Source organism: Rhinopithecus roxellana, chromosome 1, assembly GCF_007565055.1.
Source record: "Rhinopithecus roxellana isolate Shanxi Qingling chromosome 1, ASM756505v1, whole genome shotgun sequence".
Taxonomy (NCBI): domain Eukaryota; kingdom Metazoa; phylum Chordata; class Mammalia; order Primates; family Cercopithecidae; genus Rhinopithecus; species Rhinopithecus roxellana.
The window spans coordinates 200,304,346-200,332,006 of NC_044549.1; the positions used below are offsets into that span (position 1 = coordinate 200,304,346).

At 56.9% G+C, this 27,661-nt stretch overlaps 1 protein-coding gene across 11 annotated transcripts in view; it reads right to left on the reverse strand.

The window, feature by feature from the left end:
• The window catches only part of ALS2CL (ALS2 C-terminal like), a 46,298-nt gene that overhangs the window by 15,239 nt on the left and 3,398 nt on the right, over positions 1 to 27,661 (reverse strand). For 2 of the 11 annotated variants that reach the window (XR_004058834.1, XR_004058836.1), the window contains exons 2-27: positions 26,684 to 26,811; positions 25,433 to 25,631; positions 24,955 to 25,020; positions 24,036 to 24,201; positions 23,361 to 23,492; positions 22,597 to 22,716; positions 21,068 to 21,126; positions 20,864 to 20,930; positions 20,221 to 20,417; positions 19,131 to 19,196; positions 18,608 to 18,702; positions 18,351 to 18,512; positions 17,540 to 17,651; positions 15,361 to 15,491; positions 14,274 to 14,361; positions 13,943 to 14,116; positions 13,735 to 13,831; positions 13,338 to 13,495; positions 12,714 to 12,782; positions 11,655 to 11,828; positions 10,413 to 10,455; positions 8,921 to 8,982; positions 8,665 to 8,814; positions 8,268 to 8,364; positions 3,354 to 3,410; positions 2,576 to 2,704 (exon numbers count right to left, since the gene is read on the reverse strand). Coding sequence is in view for 2 of the 11 variants with exons in the window: in XM_030936263.1 (XP_030792123.1) it covers positions 7,764 to 7,844; positions 8,268 to 8,364; positions 8,665 to 8,814; positions 8,921 to 8,982; positions 10,413 to 10,455; positions 11,655 to 11,828; positions 12,714 to 12,782; positions 13,338 to 13,495; positions 13,735 to 13,831; positions 13,943 to 14,116; positions 14,274 to 14,361; positions 15,361 to 15,491; positions 17,540 to 17,651; positions 18,351 to 18,512; positions 18,608 to 18,702; positions 19,131 to 19,196; positions 20,221 to 20,417; positions 20,864 to 20,930; positions 21,068 to 21,126; positions 22,597 to 22,716; positions 23,361 to 23,492; positions 24,036 to 24,201; positions 24,955 to 25,020; positions 25,433 to 25,631; positions 26,684 to 26,786 (2,868 nt within the window). In the remaining 9 variants the exon portion in view is untranslated. Of the gene's footprint in view, positions 1 to 2,370; positions 2,483 to 2,575; positions 2,705 to 3,353; positions 3,411 to 5,986; positions 7,845 to 8,267; positions 8,365 to 8,664; positions 8,815 to 8,920; positions 8,983 to 10,412; positions 10,456 to 11,654; positions 11,829 to 12,713; positions 12,783 to 13,337; positions 13,496 to 13,734; positions 13,832 to 13,942; positions 14,117 to 14,273; positions 14,362 to 15,360; positions 15,492 to 16,330; positions 16,409 to 17,539; positions 17,652 to 18,350; positions 18,513 to 18,603; positions 18,703 to 19,130; positions 19,197 to 20,220; positions 20,418 to 20,863; positions 20,931 to 21,067; positions 21,127 to 22,596; positions 22,717 to 23,360; positions 23,493 to 24,035; positions 24,202 to 24,954; positions 25,021 to 25,432; positions 25,632 to 26,683; positions 26,812 to 27,661 lie in introns of those variants that run through there. The other 9 variants (XR_004058835.1, XR_004058838.1, XR_004058842.1 and 6 more) reach the window with 9 other exon arrangements.

Sequence of the window (27,661 nt, forward strand, 5' to 3'; positions counted from 1 at the left end):
CGTGGGCTCATTGTCTTGTCCCTGGCTGGATGCATGGAAGTGTACCAAGTCCACCAGCAACTGCAGTCACGTAGCCACCCATGCTGTCACTTGGAAATTGTTTCACAGTTTGATAAATTGATCCCAAACCTGAGGCCAGTAAGGGTACAACGTCTTTCTGGAGAGAAGACAGAAAAGGCCCACGTGGCTGACCAAAGGAAGAGATGTGGAAGACCCCAGGATCACCCAGGCATGCTGTCACCCAGGGAAGGTGAGAGGAAGGGAACAGGGTGCCCCCTCTGTCTTACCTGCTGAGGAATGTTTGCAGGCTGAGTAGCAAGAGGAAGGATTGAAACCAGCCACCCAAACACTGCCCCTCCTGATGTCCAGCGAGTTCCTGGGCTCAGGGAGTTTTAAAAACAAAAACAAAACCAGACAGGATGAAATAGAGGAGGAGGCTGGGTCAGGGGGCCTGGAAGGAGAGAGCAGCTCTGCACATCAGCCGATGCTGTGACTCCTGACTGCAAGGCCTGCTCCCAGCGGGGAAGAGCCACAGTTAGGACAGTGGCCGGTGGGACAAGGACACACCTGGGAGCCCACCAGGTTTCGCCTGCCCAGCCACTTGATGGTGGTAAAGCAACATAGAATAGAAGAGGGCAGGGGCCACAGCACTAAAGAGCTAGAGAGAAAGAGGTGCGTAAGGAAACCATCCAGCAGCTGTGCGGACTGCCCTCCCCAGCCAGTTAGTCCTGAAGAGCCTTGAAAATTATGAGCGTGCGTGGTGGACAATTACTCAGCCTGGAGCCAGTTGCAGCAGGATGCTGGCAGTCAGCAAAGGTGACCCCTGGTGTTCTGAGTACAGCAGTCACTTGATGGCCCAGCACACCCCCTTGAGCAGCAATTACTGGCTTGCAGTTGGGTGTAGGTAGACACTGAGGGTAGAGCTCCCCACGCATGGTTCCTCCCAGGCAGCCTCTTACACGGTGGGTCTGGAGGAAAGACACCAACACGGTGGACACTGCCCAGCAAACGTCTGTCATCAAATCACAGGGGGGCAGCCAAGAAAGGAGGAAGCCAGGCGTCAATGGAATCTCCCACCTGCCTGAAAAAGTGGCCAGTCACCCGCCAGGTGCAGCTACCCCAGGCCTGGGATCTGCACCAGCACCTCAGCCTCCTTGAGGACTTCACCATAGCTCAGTCCCTGAGGAGGGCTGGGCCTGATTCGCAGTCAGATCAGCCAAGCTACAGGACCCACAGAAAAACTGAAAAAAGCTGCATATGAAGAGAGAAGTCTGCCAGGGGCACTGGTGCAGGCTGTGGTGCCCTGGAAACTGCCCCCTCCAAAGTTCACAGCCAGTGGGCTGACCGTGTGGTCTGACGCTTGACAATGGAACAAGTGGATGTCAAGTCCCAACCCTGGTTGGGACAAACATTAGGCTACAGATTGCACAGGGCCTGGGGCCTCTGAAAACCCGTGGAAAAGGACCCTTTGGCAGTGAACGTCAGTGAAACCAACAAGCTGACCGATTCTGCATAGCCCAGATGAGGATCAGAGCCACCTGGATACACCATCACACGAGGCCTGGCCATCTGTCTATGGCTCAGGACTGGGGCCCATGTCAAAGCCTACTGAAGCCAGCACACGAGGCTAAGCAAGCCTGCAAGTGTACCAGCTCCACAGTCAAGGTGACTGCCACAGTGAACTGTGCACTCCAGTACACTGACCTGGCCAGTCCTGGAAAATAGACTCCACAGACCCCCTCCCCTCCTGCCAGGAGTACCCACTGGGTGCTAATGACAGTAGATGCCTTTCTTGGGTATGACACAGCAATTCCCATTTGTGGGGAATGTGGGGGGTGCTGCTTGACAACTCCTAAACATACTGCTACATATCTGAACTCCTGGAGCACATCCAGTCGGACAATGGTACCGCCCTCATAGCCAAGAGAACCAGCCATAGGCAGCTATCTGGGGGTTGCTGTGTGGAACGTTTCATGTCCCCTACCACCCACAGACAGCAGGTGCCTTAAAAGATGAACTAAAAAAAAAAAAAACCTGAACAGATGAGTGGAGTCTAATTGTGGCAATTCTTCAGGAAGGTGCCACTCATTTAAATAAAATATTTAGTTATGAGGCAGGGAGGGGGAATGAGAAAAGACCCACACTAGCTGTGAGAGACCCTGCCGTATAATTCACCCTCCTCACTCTTCTCTGCCCACCTCCATCCCTGCGTGAGGAACCTGGGCTACTGACCAAGGCAGGGGTTGGTGTGGGAGATGCTAATCCGGTCACTCTTAGCTCCTGGCTCTGCGTGCGAGCACTGGGCAGTTGTGGATATTGATGATAATGATCATGATCATTATCTCAGGAGTGATCACTCCTAAGGTGGTGCTGCTGGCGCAGTCCGCACATCTGGGATGATACATAGTAATATCTCCAGAAGAACCCAGCTGGACAGTGTGGGTTAGGAATAGTGAGGATTTCGAAAAGGGGAGTAGCTCCGCTGTAGGAGAAGGAACAACTTAGGTTCCTGGAGGCAGAGAGAGGCCAGACCATTAGCGTCTTTTGGCTCTTGCCTGCAGGACACCTGGCCCACCTGTCGTCTCAGAATGCTGTGGTCACCTTGTCCCAGACCATTACCGTTGCCTTCAGTCTAACTTCTGGATATCCGTTCTCTCAAGAGAACCTCAGCTGAGGACTGTTGACTTTGGAGGCAAGACAGCCCCTGCCAAAAGAATGAAACATGATTAGTTTTCCAGACACTGATGAGGCCTCCCTTAGCCTCATCTCATTATTGCTGGTATCCTACTGCCAAAACAAATAAACGAACAAACAAACCAAACACTCTCTTGTGTGCTTTTTCACAGATCAGAGCTACTGCTCTGAATTTAATGGGCCGCTGGACCTATCACCCTCCACCTGACCCTGATGACTGGACCACACTCCCTCACTTCCACCTCTTTCCAAATACTTCTGGATGTGAGAGGCCAGGCCTCAGCCAGGGGACATATGTGAAGATCACTTTGGGACAAACTTGCCTGTCTTGAAGCAGTTCTTTCCAGGGCAGGGAACAGGGACAGGTGGCCAAACACCTGGGCTCCAGCTCTGCACCTGGTAGTGCTGGAGTTGTGCAGTCACCCAGCTGGCACCTGGGCTCTGGTGTGAGGCCGTGTGGGTCCAGTCCCCCATAGCTACCCAGCCCCCTGTTTATCAGGGACAGAGTGTGTGCTTCTGCTTGCCCTGGAGGGCCTAGGTTTCCTGGGTTGTGATTCCTGGGGCTTTGGTCTCGAGGAAGTTGAGATAAAGTCCGTAAAGTGCTTAGCCCACACGTGGGCCCTCTTCAATGCATCCAGAGCCCAAGCTGCATCTCTTACCTGCCCTTCGCAGCAGACGGGACTCCTGATGGTAGAGCAGGGGTGTCTGGGCAGCTCCTTCATTTACAGACAACAAACAGGACCCAGTTACGAAAAGGACTTGGCCAAGGTCCCAGAGAGACCAAGACCTGGCAGCCAGGACCCCATCCCAGGTTCTCGCTCACAGCAAGAGTAAACGCCAGAGTACGTGTCTGTACAACCCTTGACAAAGCCAACCAGAGAAGCCCTGACCCGATCTGAGTTTGACCTTGACGCTCACTCTCACTCCAGTCCATAAATCTAACTTGACACTGACCTGACTTCAACCCTAATCCCTAATTCTATCCCTCACACTGACTTTAACCCAGACCCTCACCTTATCCTTTCCCAGGTGCCCATAAGAGGGCAGCCCCTGTCCCTTGCTGGGCCCCAGTGGTCAGCCATCCTTCTGGAAGAGTGACAGCTGAGGTCCTGGGGCCCTCCTTAGGGCCCTACTAGTGAGCACCTGCTTCACTCACACAGTGACACTAAGTGCCTCTCCAGCAGCCCCTGGCCACCCCTCTGGCCTCAGCATCCCTCCAGCCTTCTCTGGTGCTGCAGCAGGCAAGGGGCATGCACAGTGAGCACCCTGATCACGCAGTGGCTCCAGCATCCTCGGGGGCGGTGTGAATGGACAGAGGCTTGGTCAGCACTCGGGTCCCTCAGATGCCTGCCAGCTCCCACTGTGGGGTAGCTGTTCCAGACCATACTCCAGACAGGGAACAGGGCGGCTACGCAGGAGGCCCCTGGGGGGGCTCGCTGACAAAGAAGTCGGCAGTCCCTTCAGAGGACTTCATGGGGCCATGCTGTGCCCTGGTCCCTTTCAGGACACCCTCTCCATCAACCACTACATCTGGGTCACTGGCTATGGCCTGGCCACTCTGTGGTCTTCCTTCAGCTGGAGCTCCACACCAAGCTGCAGGGCAGTGCCTGGAGGTGTCCTGCCACACTGGCATCATAGCTGCCTGGTGTGGGCACATGGCCCCAGGAGGGCCAGGCCTGAGCCTCTGGTGCCCTGTGTGACTATGGAGCGAGGCACAGAGGGTGTCCATCTTTTCTTCCCCTTCTCCTGAGGCATCGGCATCAACTTGCTGTCTTGCTGTCTACTCCTGGCCTGAGTTTGCCTGGGGCTCCATTTCCCTGGGGCCCATCCATCCTGGAGACACCAGAGGGGTTGTTTGCACAGATGCTTCTCCAGCCAGTCTGAGATGCTGACCTGCTCTGGGAGTCAGGCCCTTCAGAGTCCAACCCCTCCCATGTCAACCTATGTTCTGTCCTCGTCCCCAACTGCTGTGGAGCACGGGCCCCTGGCAAGGCGGCCTGCACTGTGCCCCGGGAATGGATGGAAAGCAGACACCACTGAGGACTGTTGACTTTGGAGGCAAGACAGCCCCCACCAAAGCAATGAAACATGGGTCCGTGTCTGGAAAGGGGCTGTGAAGAGAGGAGGCTTCTTTCTAGGGGAACGGGGGCTTCATATGAGCTAGGCCTGCAAGGACGGATCCGCCTGGGACCTAGTGGGACTGGAGAAGGGCATTTCTGCGGGAAGAAAGATGAGTGAGAGGGGCAAGAGCAGGAGGGCAGGGCAGGACGGGGCAGCAGATGGGGTTGACTGGTAAAAGGAGTAGTGGGCCTGGGAGAAGCAGGGCTAGAGGTTGCATGATTGACTGCATGAGGGCCCGGGCTGCAGGCGGGGGTGGGGCAAGTGTCCAGGGCCAGGGCTGCTATCTAGGATAAGCGAGTGGTTCGGCTGTGCAACCTGGATACATCTGCTCACGTTAAGGCCCTTTGGCCCCTTGGGTATCTGTCATTCTCAGCCCCACATCCTGGCCCCCGAGGGCAGGGCCAGTGTGTTTGAGTTCCACTGTAGCCTGGGACTCAGCCCTTACAGGGGAGGAAACTGCCTGAGTCCGTGAATGGGCCGTGTCTCCCCGGGCCTCTCCCCACCCTGTCCCTGGTGATTGTGAAGTGTCGTGTCTCCCTGGGCCTCGCTCTACCCTGTCCCAGGTGACTGTGAAGTGCCATTTGGGATTGATTAGGAAGAATCTTACACTTCCTCAAGATCATGACTGAAGAGAGAATCCTCATCCTGGGAAGGAGGTGGGAACTGGAATGGTGGAGGGACCAGAGCTGGACCCTGCCAGGCTGCTCTGAACATCAGTGAGATCACTGAGGTGCTAGGGTCCTTGCTGGCCAACGCTACCAACCAACGTGCTCTCTGGGCAGCCAGGTGCTCTTGCAGCAGCTGGGAGAGGTCACCCCTGGAGTATGGACTGGGCGGGTCTTCTGTACATGAAGCACTCACTACAGTAGTCAGGCTCACCTACAGGAAGGACTCCTGCCTGTCTGCTCTGTGAATTTTGTTGTAAGGGTCTGATATAGCCCTGTCTGCCCTTGGACTCTTCCAGGACCCTTTTAAAACACTTCAGCCCCCAAGGCTCTGTCCAGAGGCTCTTATTTATTTATTTTTATTTTTGAGGCAGGGTCTCATTTTGTCACCCAGGATTGAGTGCAGTGGTGCGATCTCGGCTCACTGCGACTTTGACCTTCCAGGCTCTGGGATCTTCCCACCTCAGCCTACCGAGTAGCTAGGACCACAGGCACACACCAACACACCCAGCTAATTATTTTATTTTATTTTTGTAGAGACAGGGTCTCACTATATTGCCCAGGCTGGTCTTGAACTCTCAGGTTCCAGCAATCTTCCTGCCTCAGCCTCCCAAAGTGAGCCACTGTGCCCAGCCAGAGGCTCCAGTGCCACCGGTGTTGGGTGAGGCCTAGTGAGAGGGTGGGCAGAGGGCCTTGTTGAATCTGAACTGCAGCAAGGGCTCGCAAATCTCAAAGGAGGCAGGGAAGTATGCTGGGGTTCCATCAGCATCACATGAACTCAGGGCTGGCTGCATTTGAGGGCAGGGTCAGGCTGTCCTCACTTGTCAGGGGACAAGAGCTGGCTGATGCCGGTTGGAAAGGATAGAATCCCAGTGAGCTGCCCAGTCCCAGTAAGCATGAGTGCCTGTGCACCCTGCACGTCCTCGCTCTTCCGCAGTTCCATACCCTTCCTGGGGGTGTTGCAGGCTCCTGGCAGAACCAGAGCCCGTGCCCTGCATTTGGGCTGGCACATTTAGTGGAACCAGCCAGAGAAAGGCTCTCCCTCCTTCCTGGGGAGGTGGTGGCAAACAGAGGCACCAGGCTCTCTCTGCCCACTTCTCACATCATCTCTGGGATTCTGTGGGTGCCCCCTGCCCCAAGGCTACTGCTGGGGACTCAGGTGTGGCTGGACTTTCCAGAGCCTCCCTCAACCCTCCTCTCATAGGCTGAGGTCAGTACTTCATTTGGGGGAGCCACAACCAGAGCCAGGAGCCTGACTTGCTCAGAGCCTAGGGAGTGGGACCAGGAGTGATCCAGCTTCTTCTCCAGAGCTGCACCCTACACAAATCCACCCTCTCCCTGTGCTTCGCCCTGGACCCTTTCAGAATACATCACAGTGTCTGTCATCATGCATATCCTGTTAGGGCAGAGGGAGACCCTGCATGTCACCTGGCACAAGTCCCTCAATGTGGGGAAGAGAAACTGAGGCCCAACAGGAATGAATCTGCCCCAAGACCCAGCTGCTGCCTCTCTTGGTCCCACACTAGAACCTCTGTTTAAATAAAGTCCTCCCCTCCCAAAGGTACCCCTGCTCCCCAACCACAGCAGGGTCTAAGGGTTTATTGGTCAGGGCCCAGGCAAATGTCATGTGCCCCTGCTGTCCCCCCGCAGGCCCACAGAGGTCACAGGTGAATGATTCACAGGCCACTTGGGGTGTGCTGTCAGTGAGGGTTTGCCCACCCCCTGCCCCAGCTTGCTCCAGTGCCGCCATTTACGTCATGGGTACACGGCCTGCAGTTCACGGACCTCCAGGCCCACCCTGTTGACTGCATGCCCAGCGAGGCTTAGAGCCTGCCAGAGGTCAGGACAGCCCAGCAGACTGAAGTCAGTCTTCTGAAAGGACTCTGGAATTCAGCAAAATGGATGGAAGGTCCTTTACAGCGTATTCACTCCACCATTTACAGACGGCAGCACTGAGGCCCAGAGAGGCTCTGCAACTTGGGAGAAAGGCTCAGGCTAAGAGAAGTCAGGGGTTCCTCACCCCTAGCCTGTGAGCTGCTGCAGATTAAGGGGTCATTGGAGATGGGCTAGTGGCCAAGGGAAAACCACCACATCCAGGGCCACACCCATCAGCCCTCACCCTCATCCCAGTCAGGGCAGCAGCAGCATCTTGCTGTGCAAAACAAAATGCTCATCTCCTCCAAGAGCTGCTTCCAAGGGCCTGTCCTGCCCTTTGCCTTGGGTAATGAGGGACAGGCCAGCAATGCCCTGCTCAGCTCTGCAGTCTGTCCAGGAAAGGCCAAGCTACCAGAGCTTCCTGGAGTGCCAGTGGCCAGGTAAGCGGTGCAGCCTCATGTCTTCTTTCTGGATGTGCTCATGACAGGACTGGCGGGAGAGAGGCAAGGCTGGGGCCAGCTGACCTGTCTGATCCCAACCACATGCACAGGATCTAGGGCCCAATAGCTGTGTGTACCCACCTCCCAACCCAGAGGAGGCGTGTCTCCAACTCAGCCCTCAGCCTCAGTCTGCGAGGAAAATGGGGCCCTTCCTCTCCCACTGTGCTTGGGAACGCAGCCTGGAGCAATCATGGCCCCAGGGTCCCCAGGGCTGGGATGCACTGTGGGACCCCTCCCTGGCTCCTTTAATAAGAGCAGGATCAGGGACACTGTGAGGACCCTTCCAAGAGTCACACATGAGCTGTGAATTTGAGCTCCCTCCCACGATGGTGCCATGATGTCTGGGAAGGGAAAAGGGTCTGCCCCAGGGGCCAGGGCATTTCCACCTCGGCCCACAGCCCCTGTGCCTCACCTCCAAGGCCGTGAGCAGGAAGTCATACAGGCCTCCTGTGTGGTTGGGGTCCATCATGTCACGGATCAGGTGGATCTCGGCTCCCAGGTGCTGAATTCTGGAGAATACCATCCCACCAAGAGATCGAGGGAGACAAGAAGAGGGCTGTCATGGACAGGAAGGTGGGGAAGGAGCCCTGACCTGGATGGCTAGACACCTGGGGTGTGGTTCTCACTCTGCCTCTAGCACCCCAGCACCCTGGCTGGGACCCTCCCTTTTCTGGGCCTTGGCTTCCCCATCTGTACTGAGAGAAGCTGCATCCATAAACCCTGGGGTTCAGAGGTGTCAGAGGATATCATGGTGGGGGTAGGACCCTGCCCCTGCTCTGCACCCCCAGTTCCCAGCCTGTCTGCTTCACCGGGCGCGCGACACCACGTAGATGAGAAGCGGCAGCAGGTCGTCCATGGGCAGCTTGTACTCCCGGCCCAACACCCGCGACACCGTGCCCTCAATTTCCCCGTATGTCCTCTCCAGCACCTCCAGCTTCTCCCGTGGGTCCACCGTGGTCCTGCAGCAGGGTAGCTGGCTCCAGGTCAAGGACCTTGGTTCAGTCCCAACCAGGAGCACCCCACACTCTGCCTCCGGATCCCCAACCCACTACGGCTCACACTCACATGATCTTCTGCAGGCACTCGGTGGCTGACAGGAAACACTTGTCCCTGACCAGGGAGTACCTCTGCATGGTGGAGGGAGTGGGCTGGATGAGGCCATGGCCCCCCAGCTCTGACATCCCCTCCTTCCCAGGGCCGGGCCTGAGTCTCCTGCCACCCTCCCCTTCACTGCCAGCTTTAGTGCAGCCCCACCCTGAGGACTGAGTGACCCAGGCCAGATCACAGCTCCACTATGGGCCTCAGTTTGTGCAACCATAAAACAGAGGGGAATAGTCTCCAGGAGGTTGGGAGGATCCAAATGGATAAGAAGATAATAATCGTAACAGGCACTGGCCGCTGGGTGCCGCCCAGTTCTGAGTGCCTGTGTTGATGGTTCTCAAACCCAGGGCTTGGTGAAACACAGGTTCCCGGACCCACTCCCTGCGCTTCTGACTCGGTAGGTCTGAGGCAGGTCGAAGAATCTGCTTTCCTAACAGGCTCCCAGATGATCCTGATGCTGCCAGCCTGGCAGACAAATTTTGAAAACAGCTGCCTCATGTGCCCACTTCACTCTCACAACAATTTTGAGGTGGTTCTGGCCAAGTGCCGTGGCTCACGCCTGTAATCCCAGCACTTTGGGAGGCCGAGGCGGGCGGATCACCTGAGGTCAGGAGTTGAGACAAGCCTGGCCAACATGGTGAAATGCTGTCTCTACCAAAAATATAAAAACTAGCCAGGTGTGGTGGCACGTGCCTGTAATCCCAGCTACTCGGGGGGCTGAGGCAGGAGAATTACTTCCACCTGGGAAGCGGAGGTTGCAGTGAGCTGAGATTGTGCCACTGCACTCCAGCCTGGATGACAGAGCAAGACTCCATCTCAAAAGATAAATAAATAAAGGCCAGGTGCTGTGGCTCATGCCTGTAATCCCAGCACTTTGGGAGGCCGAGGCAGGCAGATCACTTGAGGTCAGGAGATTGAGACCAGCCTGGCCAACATGATAAAACCCTGTCTCTACTAAAAATATAAAAATTAGCTGGGCATGGTAGTGGGCACCTGGCAGGCACCTGTAATCCCAGCTACTCAGGAGGCTGAGGCAGGATAATCACTTAAACCCAGGAGGCGGAGGTTGCAGTGAGCCGAGATCGCGCCACTGCATTCTAACCTGGGCGACAAAGTGAGACTTTTTCTCGAAACATAAATAAAGTAATTAATTAATTAAGAATTTGGAAGTTGTTCTAGTGTTGGCTCCCTTTCACTGATGAGGCAACTGAGGCACAGTGCACGAGCCTCTTGCACACGGTCACACAGCCAGGTAAAAACCTATGTTTGAGCCTGGTGGTTATAAGCCAACAGCTTACCTCCACCACACTGGGAAGTCAGAATGATGGTGTCTCCTCCCACCCTGTCCCTCCCCAGCTCCTCTGCAGCCTCCACCCAGCAATCATGAGGCAAAGGGCTCCTCAAAGCTGCAGGACCTCTGGGGGCCCCTGGCTTGGGGTTCTGGCCTCCATCTCACCTGATTGCTCGTCAGCGTGAGGTCCTTGAGGGGCCACAAGTGCCTGAAATCGAAAAAGTGAGACAGGAAGCTTTGCCTGGACAAGGGGCAGAGTCTGAGGTCAGAGGGCAAATTCCCTGTGCCACTGTGTCCCCCAGCAGAGCTGGGTCCTAGAAAGGGTAAGGAGGTCAGCTCAGGTCATGGGAAGGACAGAAGGATTCCTGGAGAAGGCAGCACTCCAGAAGCTCCAGGGAGATAAGGGTGGCCCAGAGGCTTGTATGAGCCAGGTCATGGTGCCCAGCAGAGAGGGAGGGCTGGAGAGACTGCACTCCATCCAGGAGGCTCTGCTGAGCCAGCACAGGGCCGTGAGCAGGGGGATGCAGTCCTCACACAGCAGAGCTGGAGGCTGGTGTGGGGAAGCGACACTGAGGCGGTGAGTGAGGTGGGGCACGCTTGGGAAGCACTGGCAGCCAGGTCTCTAGGCTGGTGGCTGGTCAGACACAAGACACAGTCACCAAGATAGAGGAAGAAACAGGGATTTGCGGTATGGGTGGGAAGCACCATCCCTGTGTAACAAAGGAGACCTGGATGTGGGAGCAGAGAGAGTGTCCGTGCCCTCTAATGAGGACAGTGGGGTCACTTGTGGCATCAGTGGATAGACGGGACACTGAAGAGAAAGGACGTCTTGGAGACTGAGGGTGGAAGGGAGGCCCTGGGGTGTGGTAAACACCTCCCGACTTGCACCCAGAGCAGTCTTCGGTTTCCCCTGAGGACCTCCTCTCCCCTACTCTCAGCCCAAGTGCTCAGAGCAGGTGACCTTGCCCCAGCCTCAGCAGTGGATATTCAGGCAGGCCTGGTCACTCACTGCTGGCATTCAGGGGTGGGCTCAAGACTCAAGCTGAGCCAGCGAGGGACGTCAGGGGCTCTGTGGAAGCTGTTGGAAGGCAATGCCAGCTCCTCTATGGGGACTCTGGGAGTGAGCTAGGAGGGTATGAACCTTGAGAGGTTGGTGCTTATGGTGTTTGTCACCACAAGGGGCAGCCTGAGAAGGACCAACAGAGAGAAATGGAAGGTGATTCCCTCTGTCGTTCAGTTGAACACCTAGATCCAGCCACACTCGAATGCATAAGCTTAGTACTTGGTGGGTACATGAACCTATCAACCCCAGCCCCACCTTTAGGTTGAAGACAATCTGAGTCGAGTCTGTGTCATCTGCTATGCTAGAGTCCTGGTTAACACGGCACAGGGGAAGGGAAGGCTTACTTCTGCACATCCAGGAACTCCAGCAGTTGGGTATCGGGAAAGAGGCTCAAGCTGGCGATGCCCTGGCTGTAGAAGCTGTCCTCCCGCTCATGAAGCAGCAGGTAGAGCGTGAAGAGCTCTGAGTAGAAGCTGGGCAGCATGAGGGGCAGCACCAATCCATGTACCTGGAGGCCTCTGATGGGGAGACCGGAACAGGTTGGGATGAGCAAGGTGGGGTCTAGGATTACTACTAGGAGTCACCTCTCAAAGAGCTCCTAGTTCCACAACGAACAGTGTCCCGGCCTCCAGCCTCCTCCTCCCCAGAAAACCTTTTCCAAGCCTGTTCTCAGTCATGATTTGCCCAATTCAATTCATAACTTCATTCCCTCCTTTGACTTTGACAACCAAGATGGCAGGTGGGACAGGAGTTTGATCCCCATTTGACTGAAAGCAAAACCAGGGCCCCAGATGGGTCAGCAACTTGCAGCCAAGCTCTCAGCAGCCATTCCAGGCTGATTCAGTTCCACCTCCTAGTTTGCTGTGCTAGGACTCCAGGCGGGGAGTTCTCCCTAATGTCTAACTAACCCCATCTCCCTTGCCTCCTACAATGCAGTGACAGGAAGGCCTCTCTGATCAGGAACATCTTCAGGTCTGGAATCTAAAGACAAATTGTAAGGTTTGCTCCAGGGACTGGGGGAGACAGATTTAATGACCCACCTAACTCCTGTATAACCTCAGACTCATCCCTACCAGCCCTTGGTTTCCCTATCTGTGTACAGGGAGAAGAGGGTGCCTCGGGGAGCTACTCACCCTCTGCATGGGAAAGATGAGATTGGGATCACACATTTAGAATATAGATGCATTCAATGTATTGTAGCAGTGCCCCCTCCCTCTGGTTCCTCACAGAACAGAGGTCATGGGTCATTCTAATCCACAAACAATCAATGCAGAGTCCTTGGTCAATAGAGTGAATGCCCAGCACTTCCCCAGAAGCATCTCTTTCCCCAAGTGAGGTCCTAGGAGCAGACGCATGAGGCCTCCCTCGACTCGGCAGGCCCCAAGGAGGCCTGGGCCAGTCACCTTGTCTCTGTGTCTTCATCTTCCTCCAGGGCCTGGCCCTTGCGCTGTAAGGCAACTCGAAGCAGACCCCTGTGAGCCAATGAGAGAGAAATGGTGCGGCTGCCACCTCCCACAGAACTGGAGCTCCACCGCCAGTCAACAAAGGCAAGAGCAGGCAGCCTCTCAGAACTGTGGACACGGCCTGTAGGGTTCATCCTCTCAAACCACAGAAGTTAGAAGGTTGGGCTCCAGGATGTTAGCCTGAGAATCCTGGAACCCCAGCAGCAGAAGGAACTATAGCATCTAAGGCTTCTATTTGCAGTGTTTCATGGGGTCGCAGCCCAGCCTGGGACTGCAGGTGTGTTCTGAGTCTAGGGTCAAGCTCAGCCTACGGTGGGGTGAGAGTGCCCGGGGTCAGAGTCAGCCCAGGGCCTGGTTGGAACTTGGACTCTAGCTGAGGGCTGCAGCTGGGCCTTTGCTGCACCCTCTAACCCCTTTGCTCAGCAGCTGCACACTGACCAAGGCTCTGGTTTGTTGTTGAATCAGACACATGGCATTCCTCCCAGATTCAAGGCAGAACTGATGCCTGGAAAGGGCACACTGGTGTCACAGGGCAGTGGCTGTCCCATGTGCCAACGAGCTCACCTGTAGGCAGCCCAGAGTTCCCGGGCATGCTGCTTCACCTCCTCCTGGGCCAGCTCCTGAAGGTGCTTGTTGGCCCCGACACCCGCGTAGGTAGCCTGGAAGGTTAGCATCAGTGTCCGGAGCAGCTTTCCCAGAGGGTGCAGTGAGTTGCTCAGAGCCTGGGCCAGTGCATAGGCAACGGAGAGAGACTAAGTGCCGGGGTCTGAAGCACAGCATGCCCACACCAGCCTCCCGACACTTCTTCTATCTCATAGACGGGAACACTGAGGCCCTCCGAGGACAAGGGACCCACAGGCCTGTCCCCTTCAGTCAGCACCCTGCTATGAAAAATCGGAGCCCTTCCCCACCAGAGGCAGTGAGAATGTCACCCCCTTGGCCACCCTGGCAGGGTTCTCACCTTCCTGAGGTACAGCTGCAGGGCCTTGGGTTCCCGGTGCTGTAGCAGCTCCTCCAGGATGTCTTCCATACTGCCCACACTGTCCTCAGGGTGGGTCCTGGGCACCACACACAGCGTCCCTCACCCACACCTGCGCCCAGCTCCCTCCCCCCAGGAAGCCCTCCCCAGCCCACCCTGATCTGTGCATGTGCACGCAGCTCGGCCTCACCTCTCACAGCACAGGTAATCCTGAGACCTGCGCAGCTCCCTGGAGCTCTGCACGTCGAAGCCCAGCAGGGCCTCCTGCAGGTCCCTGGGGCAGCCAGCACACACAAAGTCCTGGAAGGGCCTGTAGACTCCCTGCCAGCGGCTTTCCACAGGGAAGGCACCCACGCCCAGCTGCCTGTGATGGGGATGGAGGGTGGGTGATGGGGCAGGGAGAGATGGAGGTGAGGTAGGCAAGACTCTGCCCAGGCCCTTGGAGGGGTGGGGGTACCAGCCTGGCCCAGGATCAAGCCCCAGGAAGGGTAGATGGATTGAACCATGCAGAGGGGGCTGACCTCCACAGCTCCAGAAGGAAGAGCAGCAGAGAAAGGGACAGAGACAATCTACCCTGCGACCAGAAGAGAGACAGAAGCATATGGAATCCTGGAAAGATGGAGACAGAAAGGTGGGCAGATCTGAAGGCCAAGCCAGAGAGTGGGTCTTGGCCCAAGAGAGACCAGTGCCCAAAGTCTGGGATTCTCCTCCAAGACATCCCTCTCTGCCCTCCCTTACAGCCAGTTCCTTCCTACCGTTGATCCCACCTTGGCCAACAGGCTGGGTCCTGGCTGCATGTGTCTAATGGAGCCCTGCACTCCAGTGTCATGCTTGTAGGCTACACCCAGCCCACACCTACGCCCGGGCTGGGGACTGCCCCTAGGGATTGCTGTCCACTCCCAGCTCTTGCTGTCAGGGAGAAGCATCATGCAGGGACAGCAGGCCAAGTAGTCAACTGTACTCCCTCCCTACATCTGAAATGCTGCCTGGGACCACTTCCCATTAGAACTGCCACCCACACAGATTCCTTCCTCTGTGCAATACTAAGTCTTCCTCAATAGATGGAACAACAGCAACCGTTTTCCAAGAAGGAACTCTGTCCCTACAGGAAAAGAAGTCTAACCTCCTCTCAAATACTCCTTGATAATGACTGTGATTCCACTTAGCAAGTTTCCTTCTTTACCTTGGCTGCCAGGAAACTCAGAGCCAGGCTTAATGATCAGTTGTAAATGCTGTAGGACATGTCTGCCTATCCCTTTCTTTTAAGGTTAACACATGCTCTTATTTTCTATATTTTTTTTCCTGTATGTTTGGTTTGTAAACCGTATTGTATTCTTTCGAGACAAAAAAAAAAAAAAAAAAAAGCAGGACCTAAGCAAAGCCCACAAATAATATTTTTCCTACAGTTTTGTGGTGTACAGCATTATATCCACACAGCCCCTGATTCCAAGAGTCTCTGACTGGAGTTGTACACCCTACGCTCTCTGGACTCTCTAGAGTGCTAAGAGGGGGGTGCAAAAAGGCCCCTCTGATGAGACGTGAGTCCTTGGGGTAGAAACACAGACATATCCCCAGATAGGCCCAGAGCCAGAGGGGCCAGGCACTCACCTCTTGCAGGTGCTGCTTGGGTCTGGTGGGAGGGCAGCTGTGTCCAGCACACCCTGTGTGTGCAGTCCTCTCCCTGCCCCACTGCCAAACGAGCCCTCCAAGGTGAAGCCATTGGGGAAGGTGACCTTGCCCTGGGAGTCAGGAAAAGGAGCAGGAATGTCTGTCTGCCCAGTTACCCTTCCAGTCAATCGTGACAGGCCACATGCCTGTCCATCAGTGTCAGAGAGGCTAAAGACTGATGAGTGGGCTTCCTGTCATCCATTCAAGCTGCCCCACACTGAGGGGTTCATAATCCTCTATGCCTGCCAGAGCCCCCACACCAACAGCTGTGCCCATGTCTCAGGGGCTCGCTCGCCTCTGAGGTAGGAAGAGGAGAGGGACGGAGAAGGGACTCACAGGCAAGAGTGGGGAGACCACCACTGAGGGGCTGGGGTGGGAGTAAGCCCAGGGACAGGCAACGCCTGAGGAGGGAGGTGTCTCACCGCATGGGGCTGTGCCATTCATAGCAACCCGATCTCCACCCCTTTGCTCCAGTCATTATGAAACCAAAACAACCCCTACATTTCCAAAGGCCCCAGCGGGGACACACTGCCTTCTCCTGGGTCAGCTCAGGGAGGCACACAATGAAGGCCAGTACCTCCAGGGACAGTTGCTCCAGTCACTGGTGCTGGTGGAGGGCATGTATTCTGAACTAGGAGGGTACAGGAGGACACAGCCAGGAGACCACCGGTACCCTCTGGATAGCAGGCAAGGCCACTGGTCCTCTCTTACCTCACTCCAGAATCAATCGCAACTCTGTGGCAGGGTGCAGTCACTGTGCTCACCCCTTGGCTCTAAGGGAGGTGTGACAGGCCTTCCCCTGCCTGCTCCCCCATCTGCCTGTACCCCCAGCCCTGAGTCCGAGTGGGGAGATTACAGACCCCAGCCAAGGCCTCGGCAGGGTGTGGAGCGGGGCCTCGGTGGTCCTCACCTTCCCCATGAGGGTCAGGTCCCTGGTGAAGGTGCCCTCATACAGGGAGTCATCTTCAGAGAGGAGGATGCCTGGACCCTTGGGGAGAGGAAGCCAGGGAGGGTAGAAACGGTGGGTGAGGAAGGGCCAGAAAACTCAGGGTGGAGACAGATGGCAAAAGAAGGGAGGTGTGCCCTGACACACGGGGAGAGGGACCCTGAGCCTCATCATGCCCCACAGGACTGTACCTAATTAGGACTCTAGCCTTTGGCCTGCTGAGCACCAGCCCCATGGACCCCATCCATGGATTTCCGCAAATGACACCCTCTACCCTGGTTCCTCACCCCAGTGGCTTCTTCAGGAAGCCCTTGGGAGCTCAAGAAATGTGGGGCTTTCTCTGAAACATTCCTGCTTCCCTGCTTGTCACTGGCCCTGGGAATGGCAGAGCTGACCAGGCTCCCTTGCCCCATGGGCTGCTAGGAAGCTCAGAGCCGAAAGGGATACAATGAGTGTTCAGCTTATTTCCAAATCTATTTTGCGTACTTATTCTTCCCTTTTCTTCCTCTTTCCTCGAAGGCCTCCTTCAATCCTTTCGAGAATGAATTAGAGCATAAACAAACCAACAGACCGTAATAACAAGAGCAGCCATCAGCCAGAGCCCCACATTCCCCAAGCACCTGGAAGGGATTGGGTGAGGCAAACGTGGGAGTCCCAGGCTCAGCGGTGAGGCTCAGCAGACCAAGGTGTGAGTGTCAGCTCTGCCACTCAGTGAAGGTGACACGGAGCAGGTCCTCTGATCCCTCTGAGCCTCTCATTTGTCATTCACTAGGGACACACCGGGGATAATAATGACATCAACCTGCAGGGCTCTTGGGAGGATCCCACAGGATCAGGGTGGGAGCTTAGCCCAGAGCCAGGTGTCAAGTTAGGACTCTATGAATGTCAGCTAATGCATCATCACAAGTAAGCACTCGATTCTTGCTAGTTCGTGGAATCTATGGTAAGTATTCTTAACCCGAGTTGCTGATGGGGAAACCAAGGTCAGGTAGAGCAGGGAGTGGCCAGGGCCAGGGGAGGTGGGTGGTAGGGCTGGCTTCCTGCCCAGGTTCTGGCTACCCAGGAACACAGACCCCTTTCCCATCCCTCCCTGAAAAGCCTCAGCTCAGCCTCAGGGCCCCCAGCAGGATTGGGGTGCAAAGAGAGGGGTAGCCCAGGACACACTCTGCTCACCACCGTCTTGTCCGCCTGGAAGGTGCCCTGGTAGCAGACACCTGCCTGGGTGACCACGACCCCCGGGCCGTGGCGCTGACCAGCCTGCCACATGCCGATGTAGCGCTCGCCTCTGCAGGGAGAGGAATGTGGCCAGAGTTGGATGAGACTCATTCCCATGCACCTCCTGGGCACTCTGCTGGCACGGGGCGGCAGGGAGTGCAGATAAGGGGCAGTGACATCACCTGAATCCACTCAACAGACACAAGACCAGAGGGGTCAGGACCCCCAAGAGGAACAGAGGGTAGAGGAGGGAGGCAGGCAGCCTGGGAAGGGCATCTGGGAGGCTTCTCTGTGGAGGCGGCAGGAAGGACAGGTGGAATAGGAGTGTATGCAAAGCCATGGAGGTAGGAGCATGTGATGGATACGTGGGGACTTCCGTGGTCCAGAAAGGCTGGAGGGGTGCATAGGAGATGCAGCTGGGGTGAGGTTAGAGAAGCAGGCGAGGCCGTGATTGCCAGGCCAAGGATCCAGGGCTTTATCACACAGCCCAGAGAGCCAGCAAGGGCTGCAGTTTTTAGATGTGACAGAGCAGGGGGTCTGTCTCTCCAACACCATGAGGAGGGGTGAGGGTCGGGGGTGACCCTGCAGTCAGCATGACCAGTATTCCCTCAGCCTGAGCCTCCATGGCAACCGAGGGACTGGAGGAGAAGTGAGGGGCTTAAGAGAGACACAGTGGAGGACAGACGGGAGCCTGTGTCCTGCAACAATCTGGTCTGTGAGGGCCCTGTCCATCCCTCTACCCTGGGAGTGGGGGCTGCAGGGCCCTCACCTGTCACCATCCTCCTCGATGCCATAGCCGCTCCTCTGGCCCCTCTCCCAGTGGCCCGTGTACCTGAAGGGCTGGGGGGCCTGTGGACCACTCTCAAGGACCCCAAATCCATGCCGCAGGCCTTCCTGGAAGTAGCCTTTGTACACCTCATCGGTGCTGTACCTGGGGAGGGCCATCAACAGCGAACTCTGCCTCACGGAGCTCGGCCCAGAGGATGGGCCCATCCCACGAGCCCCCAACCAGGGTCACTTACTCACAGATGCCGTAGCCACACATGCTGCCTTCTCGCCAGTGGCACTTGTAACAGTCGAACCTGTCCTCAGAGGCCTGGGGCAGCAGGCGGATGCCGAAGCTGACAGCATGGTTGTGGGGATGGGGATCAGCCCTGACCTGAGACGCCCATCACACCTACTCCATGCCACCCAGGAGTATCCCGGCCCCCAAGGAGCCTTCTGGACAATAAGGAGACTCTCAGAGGCCCTCAGTCTTCCTGTTCTTCAAAGGGCCCCTCTCAGGACCCCTCCCTTCAGCCTGTCCCCGGGCACCATACAGCACCTTTTGGCCTGTACCACTCCCTCCATGACCTCGAGCTCAGACGGGCCCCCTATTCAGGCCCTCGGTTCCCCTTCTGTACAATGAGGCAGGCTGGACCAGATTGTCTCTAAGTTCCTGCTTGAGGTTTGGGAATTCAGGATGGGGCCGGGCTGGCGACCACAGCAGGGGAGGAAAGCACTCCCCACCCACCGCAAGCCTCCCAGCAGCAGCCCCAGCCAGCCTTACCCATGCTCCAGGCCCTGGCAGAAATTCCCCACGTGATTCCGCCCATCCGGCCATTTCAGGGTTCCCCTGGAACACAGTGGAGGTTCACGAGCCTCAGGCCCACCCATCCCTCAGCAACCTCAGCCACCTACTTTCTCAGACACCCTCCCTTTCTCTTTCCTTGGACTGGGCTCTCTGCACCAACCCAGCCTTCTTGTCTGAGCTCCAAACATCCCCTGCAGAAAGCCCCTTTAGCCCTTTTCTACTCCTGGCCCAACTGTACCAGCAGCCTCATGGGGCACACTCACCACATCCCATAGGGAAAGCCCTGGAGACATCTAGGTTCCCTTTTTCCCTTGACCAACAGGAAGCTCAGAGCTAAGCATCAAGCTCAAGTTCAATGCTAGTCAGTGGGGTTTCTACCACCCTTCTCCTCACTTCTGTGTTTTTTCTGTCCCTCTGCTCATAAGTCTTCTCGAGCCCTTTCTGAAAGGAGGCAGGGTATTAGAACTAGCAGAGGTGCTTGAGAGTGTGGCCTTGTGAGTCCCTTCCCCTCTCTGGGTCTGTTTTCCCAAATGTGGCATGGGGTAGGGCCACATGCTCTGTAAAGGCTTGCCTGTCTATGGGGTCACACAGACCTGTGATTGAGGCCGAGTCACCCCATCATTTGCCCTGAGACCTTGGGCAGGTCATGCCCATCATTGGGCCTCAGTGTCTGTACCTATGAAATGGGTAAAAGCACTCCATACAAGCGTCTTTATGAGAACCGATGGCAATAGAATGTGTGCAAGCCACTTCACCACCACCAGACATCCGGTATGGATGTGAGAATTATTCTCCCACCCTCCTAAGAATGGAATGGCACCTGCAGGCTCTAAGGCCAGGGCATGGTTGCTGCCCCTTGTCCTCTAGTGTCACCATCAAGACTTTATTTGGCACAGACCATCTCTGGGCCAGGCCCAGTCCGAGAGGACTTAAAAGGCAGTCTGAGAATTGACTGTCCACAGAGAGTAACTGCTCCTGGTGCATGTCCTGAGACAGGTTTGTGTGCTGCTCTCTGCCCCCACCCCCACAGAGCCCCACCTTGCCACCCAGAGCTCCAGCCACTCACTTGCCGTGAGGCCGAGCCCTGCACCACTCGCCCTCATAGGTGGCCTGGCAGAGCCGGCCCTCTGCGCGGAAGGTATATTCTGCACAGCGGCAGGCGGGAGGCTGGGAGGGCTCCAGGCCAGCCCCCAGCACAGGGAAGTCCTTCTTCCCACGCAGGACCTGGCGAACAGCCTGGGTCACCTTCCACTGCCAGACTGCCTGGTGGGAGGGGGAACACGGGGAAGGGATCACTGCTGCTGGAGGCTTTCCCTCCAAGAAGCCTTCTGGGGTAGCTCCAGGTACCACCCCTCCACCCTCCACCCCCACTCCGTTTTGTCACCTGGGGGGCCCTTTAACTGCTCCCTGCTGCCCTCTGTGGCCCCCACCCAGCCTGAGATCCTCCTCTGCAGTTGCAGGGCCTGCCCAGAGGACAAACAAGACCTCAGGGCAGGGATCAACACAGGACCCAATTCTGTCTTTAGAAAGAAAAATACCCTGTTCTTTTTGGCATTCTAATGCCTGACCCCAATTTCCTCTGACCAGGTCCCCAGAGGCCTGCCAGACACTCGCTGGCACTCCTGTGGGGCCCTGCAGGGTTGCATACTTCTGCCCTCTTCCTACCCTGTCCTCTGACCCCACTCCTGCAGCAGCTCACCCACACTCACCTGGCCCTGGGAGTCCTTGGCACAAAAGGAGAACTCTTCTTCAGGCGTGAGGAGGTGAAACGTGCACCTAGACAGATGGAGGGGACGAGTAGGCCCCAGCTCTGTCCAGAAGGGTGGAGGGGCCCAAGCCAGAGTACCAGGGTGTGGGCAGGTGTCATGGGGGTAAAGGGAAGGTCTGGGGTGTCAGCCGAGGGGGTCGCTCACCCGTCCTGCCCAGGATCCACCCACACCAGCTTCAGATCAAAGGTGTGGACGTTGTGGCCCTGGAAGAGGACAGACACAGGTGTCATCCGGAGCCCAGGACAGATGCTTGCCTACCCTCTGACCCAGGCTTGCCCCAAGCTCAACCCTGCATGGCCACCGAGGCTATTCTGCCCAGCACGTCCAGCACTGAGTCCCTCTCCTCCCTGGCTTGCTCCCCACCTCAGGGACAGCTGCTCCATGTCCCTTCCACCCCAGGGCTTGGCCAGTAACTCAGAACCAGCCTCTAGCCCCCTGTGGCCACTAGAGTGGTCTGGAAATGAAGCTGGGAACTGGTCAACCCCTGCTGGAAACCTCTCTATGGCTCCTACTACCTGGGGGTTGAGACTGCTGAGCCTAACATTTGAGACCTCACAGACCACCACACCGTCACGGCCACTCCGCAATCACACCTTCACGAGCTTGCCCCGACCTCTCCTCACTGTGAACCTTTGCTCCTGCTGTTCCTTCTACCCAGAATGCCATCCTGATCTGAGAGCCAGAAAAAGAGCCCCTTCCTATGGGAAGATTTTGTGTAGCAACTTCCTGCCCGGCCCAGTCAGGCCAGTCACTGCTCCATACCAAGACAGGGAGGAGGTGGGAGCCCAGGCCTGAGGGGTGAGGAGGAGCTTGCCAGCCGCAGGCCATGGACAAGAGACGGCCCACCAGACACAACAGCATGTTCAAAGGTCCAGCGTAGGAGAGAGCTAGCACAGGGAAGGGGCAGTAGCTCATCAGTGTACTGGAGCGGAGTGTGAAGTTGAGAGTGGAGGGGAATTCAAACTAAATCAGAACCAACCCCAAAATCAGGCTTCAGGGGACACAGGTCTAAGCTGGGCAGGAGCTTCCCGCCGGGTCCCTGCCACCTGTCTGCAAGGGGGCTCCAGGCCAACCTTATAAGGGGCAGAGAAGGCAGTGCTGTGGACCTCACCAGGACAACATGATTTTGGGGGGATGAGCCAGAGTTGGTGACTGGCCATGTAACAATTCCCAGCCCCAGGCCTGGCTCCCTCCTGACTTCCACAATGCTGAAAGCCCAGGCACTGCTCCTGTGGGGTACTTTTCTCTAGAAGCCTTCTCATCCAGCCCTCCTTAGTCACCCCTCAGTCACCCATGACTTCCTGTCTGGGGTTCCTCTCTCATTTGAGTACAATGGGAACTAAGAGTTGTCTGGTGTCTACTGTGGAACAAATTCACTAATAATGACCCCACATTCCAGATGGGAAAAAGAAGGTGAAGACATGTAACCAAGGACACCAGCTGGGAAGGGCTGAAGCCGGGACAAACCTTGGACCGAATTTCCATTCAGCCCATGCTCCTCTGGGGACAGCTCCAGCGGACCGCCCCTCCCCAACACAATGCCTTTCTGTCCCTGACTATCCCTCCAAGCCCACGTTCTCAGTCCCAGTAGCGTGCCCCTCTCCTGCTCCTTTCCCAACCAGACCCCAGAACCCTACTGTGGCCCTAAGACCTCGGGTCAGCCCCACCCCCACCTGCAGCAGGACGAGGGCATCATCAAAGAGCAGCACACGCTCAGCCCGCAGCGGTGCGACCGTCACGGGTACGTCCTGGCTGTCCTGAAGGAGTCTGTGAGCAGGTGTGCAGAGCACATCCTGGTGGGGCAAAGAGGACAGTACAAGGCTTAGGCACCTCTTCCTGCAAACTGGCAGCCACTCTGCCACCTCCCCCTGTACCCCAGGCACCCCCGACAGACCTCCTCCAGGAGACTTGGAGTGATGGACAGAAATGCACTGATGATACATTCCTGGCTCTCTTGAAGCTTCAGTGTCCCCTCCCACATCTCTGTGCCATGGCCCCAGCCATTCCCCTATCAGTCCTCTCCCAGTACTCAGCCACCCCTGCCTCCCTTCTGCAATTCTCATTCCTCCACCCAGTCTCCTAATTCTCCACACCAGGTCCAAGCCTCAGGGCCCAGGGGACTCTCCTCCCTGCAGGGGCAATTCATGCCGTGGTGGGCAGCGACGCAAGGGTGTGATCGGTGACATCCCCAGGCGAGCGGCAATCTGCTGATTGCCTCTTCCCTAGGCCAGGTCAGGGTCTGGCCCAGGACATGCTCAGCAAACAGATAAGAATGGCTGGACAGAGGGACTTTACGGCCTCCTGCTTCAGCCATCACTCCCCCTTCCATATGGGGAAACTGAGACCCGGAGAATACAGCAAGCAGCTCAAGGCCCCCAACAGCTCCATGCCCAAAAAGGACCCCCCTCCCTAACTGCCCCTCAGGCCCCCAACTCACCCTCAGCCGGCCTCTCAGGGTGTGCCAGAGAGCCTGTGTGGCTGCAGCCTGGTCCAACGCCTGCTTCATGAAGGACTGCAGGTTCCCAAAGAGGGTGACTGCGTTCACCACCAGCTCCTGGGTTGGGTGATGCTGAAGGGGGACAGGGCAGCCAGTGAGTGGGGAGCTTATTGGAATCTTCCCTAGCCCAGTCCTGGTCCCGGCTGGTCGAGAGGCCTGAATCTAGGCCAGATTTTGCCCTTTTCTCCCTGACAGCTCCTCTTCTGCTGGTGGGGCAGTGGGTAGAATATGAAGGTGCTTCCCCAGCTCAGTCCTGGGCCCATGTGTCCTCATTCCCAAGATATGATTCTACCCCTGCTCTCTGGGTCTCTGCTGGCTCTACCAGGGCAGGGCCACGTGCCTCAGACACCGCAGGGAAGAGCAGTGCTGTCATCCACTAAGATTCTCTCGGGCAGAACCATGCCTTCGGACCCCCTCCTCAGGGCTGGACCATGTCCCCCATGTCCCCTGGAAACCCCAGGACAGGACTGTAACTCCCTCAACTCTCTCCCATCCCCCGGCATGGCTGAGTCCTTCTTGTACTAGGGTTCCTGAGTACAGGCTGAGTCCCCTGAGTCTGGGCTCTATCCCTCCCTTCCCTCGGCTTCCCCACATGCTGCTGCCCTTGGTACCCACCTCCCCAATGGTGTCCCCGAGGCTCAGCAGGAGGAGCACGTACTGTTGCACGTGATGAGTGAGTGGCTGGTGGAGGGCCTGGCCCGGCGATGCGCCCACCAAGCCCTCTGAGCTCACACCTGACAACAGCTGCCGCAGGGCCTTCCGCTGGCCCCGCCAGTACTCGCTGTGTGTAGAGAGGGCCACACACCACCTTCACCCCTTCCTCCATTCCTGCACCCACACCGCCACCTCCCTGCCCCTGCTAATCCCCCAGACCCCAAGACCAGCCCCAGGCCCAAAACCTCTACCCTGTCAGATCAACACAGTACCCCCAACACAGTACCCCCTCAGCATCACCCAACCACCAGCTCCTGGGTTGGGTGATGCTGAAGGGGGACAGGGCAGCCAGTGAGTGGGGAGCTTATTGGAATCTTCCCTAGCCCAGTCCTGGTCCCGGCTGGTCGAGAGGCCTGAATCTAGGCCAGACTTTGCCCTTTTCTCCCTGACAGCTCCTCTTCTGCTGGTGGGGCAGTGGGTAGAATATGAAGGTGCTTCCCCAGCTCGGCCCTGGGCCCATGTGTCCTCATTCCCAAGATATGATTCTACCCCTGCTCTCTGGGTCCCTCACAGGTTTAGGAGCAATATCTCAGAGTGTGAAGGGATTGCTGATCACAACCATCCACCCTGAAGGAATGCCCCTCTTTCCCTGCCCCAAGGCCAGCCCAGCTGGAGTGGGTCTGAATTCTGTTCCTGGCCTCGCTGGGCCTTTCCTCTTTCTCTTCCAGTGTGGATCAGTACAGACTTGTAGAGCCAGAAGTCCTCCAGGATGAGTCATGGGCTGTGACACCCACTGCTCTGGGGAGGGGGCTCCCCTGACCCCACCCTCACTCAGGCACTCCCGCCCCATCAGGGGCCACTGCACCAGCCCTGTGCTCACCTTCTCCTCTTTGCTGCCTTCTGGAAGGCCTGCACCACCATGCAGCTTGTGTAGGATTCAATGTACCTGCAGGCAGCACAGGGGACACCCTGCAAACCCAGTCCTCAGCCCCAGACCTAAGCCCCTGGTCCCTGGATCCCCAGATCCCACCCACTAATCAGTTGCAGCCCTGAGGGCCCAGACAGTGACCTGGCTCTGGCCACTGGAGACCTCGACTCCTGGGCCAACAAGACAATTCTAACATACAGTCTCTCTTCCCTAGGAGGTCCCAAGCCTCAGGTCTGGAGTGTCTGAGCCTGCTGTCAGGTGAACACCCAAGCCCAGGTGAGGCTGACCCCATGTGAGCACCAACAACGGACTGAGCCCAAACCTTCACCTGAACCCTGATCCATGTGAGGCCCACCCCCAGGTGAACCTTAATGCCAGGTGGCACTCTGACACCAGGGCTGAGCCCCAGCCCCACCTCCAGTGGTCTTACTCTATGTGGGCCTGCAGTACACGGTCAGCACCTCGCAGCAGCAGCAGGGACTCCAGACTGGTGGAGTCTGGGTGGCGCAGCCTCTCCTGCAGTGAGTGCAGACTTTCCTCCGTCACCTCCCAGAGTTGCTGGGAGCTCTTGTGCAGCTGTTGCAAGAGCCGCAGGCACTCTCTGCCCCAGGGATCCGAGGGCTCTGGGGCTGGGGCAGGAGCACAGGCACACTGTGAGTGGAGGACGTGGGCTCTGTCTCCCAGGGAACATGCAGAAGCCCCGGGTGTTCACATGAGGGCCACCAGCACCTGCCAGCCCTGGAGCTGTGGCAGGGTCTGCATCCCTGGGATCCACAGGACAGAATTGGTGAACCCTAGAGCTGAGCAGGGGAAGGGCAGGCTGGAGCAGTGGGCAGCACTCTTGAGGAGGAAATAGGGGTGCACACCCACCTCCTCAATCAACAGGGACAACCCTGACCTGACAGCCTCAGGGAACTAAGTACACACACGAATTCCCCCCTGGCTCTGGGCTTCCTCATCCTGGACTCCTCAGATCCAGAATGTGGAGTCCACAGGGTCACACAGTCCTCTGCCATTTCACAGATGCACAGAGGCACCTGACCAAGGCCTCACAAATGAGACCTAAGCTGGAAGTAAAACCTAGGCATCCTGTGTTCCAGTCAGTCTTGTTCCCCTCCCGGCACCACCAGGTGCCCTAGGTGGGAGCAAGATGAAAATTCAAGCAAACGGCAGTCTCTAGTCTTTTACCCTGGGAGAGGAGGAATTCCATCTCTTTGCACAGCCTGGTCTGGGCTACAGGTAGGTTCATGGCCTGGCCCCTCAGGGTTCCTTTAAGAAAGGAGCAGTCTGACCTGGTGCAGTGGTTCATGCCTATAATCCCAGCACTTTGAAAGGCTGAAGCGGGCGGATCACTTGAGGTCAGGAGTTCAAGACCAGCCTGGCCAACATGGTAAAACCCCCGTCTCTACTGAAAATATGAAAATTAGCCAGGCATGGTGGCAGGCATCTGTAATCCCAGCTACTCAGAAGGCTGAGGCACAAGAATCGCTTGAACATGGGAGGCGGAGGTTGCAGTGAGCCGAGATCGCACCACCTCCATCAGAAGATGCTGATACCAGGTGTCACCACTCCTATTTGAGGTTGAGGAAGCTGTGGCTCAGCGAGTCCAACAAGGTAGGACTCCTGTCCCTGGGATCATTCCTCAGTGCCCTTCCCTCCCCACTAGAGAGCCTAGACTCACCAGCTGGGAGCAGGGGCTGGAGGACATAGCTGTTGACACGGGCGAGGGTGGCTGAGAAGACCTCCTCCAGCCTCAGCAGGGCTGCCTCCTCAGGGTTGCACATGGCCGGGTGCCAGACTCAGGGCCTCCTATGTAGGGCACAGGTTACAGCTAGGAGCAGGGCCAGTGCCCATCCTCTCAGGCAGGGTGCCCAGAAGCAAGGTCCATGACCACCCATATCAGAACTCAGCAGTGAGCCCATATCACCTCAAAGGGGAGTTCCTGGACTGGCCACTGACCCCTGCCTTGCTCCCTGCCTGGGCCCAGCTGAGGGGTCCTTGAAGGAGAGAGAGAGCTCAGAGCTGCCAAGGGAAGCAACCCTTTCTTCCCCAAAGGGTAGATGTTCCTTAAGCCCAGTTTGGCCTGCTCCTTCCTCCGCTCAAATACCCACCATGGATCCCAAGTGCCCAGGGTAGTGTTAGTGGTGCCCTGGTCTTGGCCCCTTTCCATCAAGTCTCCCCTCAGGGATTCTGCAGTCTCTATAAACAGGGCCATGCTGTCAGAGGAGCTCAGCCTTGTCCTCTAGCCCATGGTTCAGGACTCCTTGTCACCCAACAGGGCCGTGTATGCAAGGAGAGTTTTGGAGGTATGGGGGAGTCTGGAGGCCTCCTGCTAGAGCCACGAAGGATGGTCAAGAAATGAAAAGGAAGGGAGGACCCAGCAGGCAAGTAGGGGGACCCTGAGAGTAAAGCTCATGGGTGTGAGGGCCCAGCCTCTGAGGGCGGCCCACCAAGCAGTACCCCGAAGGACCACAGCTTCGCTGTGCCTCAGTTGCCCATGGACAGCCATGGAAGACTTTAGAGGAAGGTAATGATGGGATCCAAAGTAACATTTGGGGGAATAAACATATGACAGTTGCAGAGGAGATGGTGCCAGGCAGTGAGAGAGAGTTCAATGTGGATGGGAGCCTGGACCCTCCATGGTCCCCCAACCAGACAG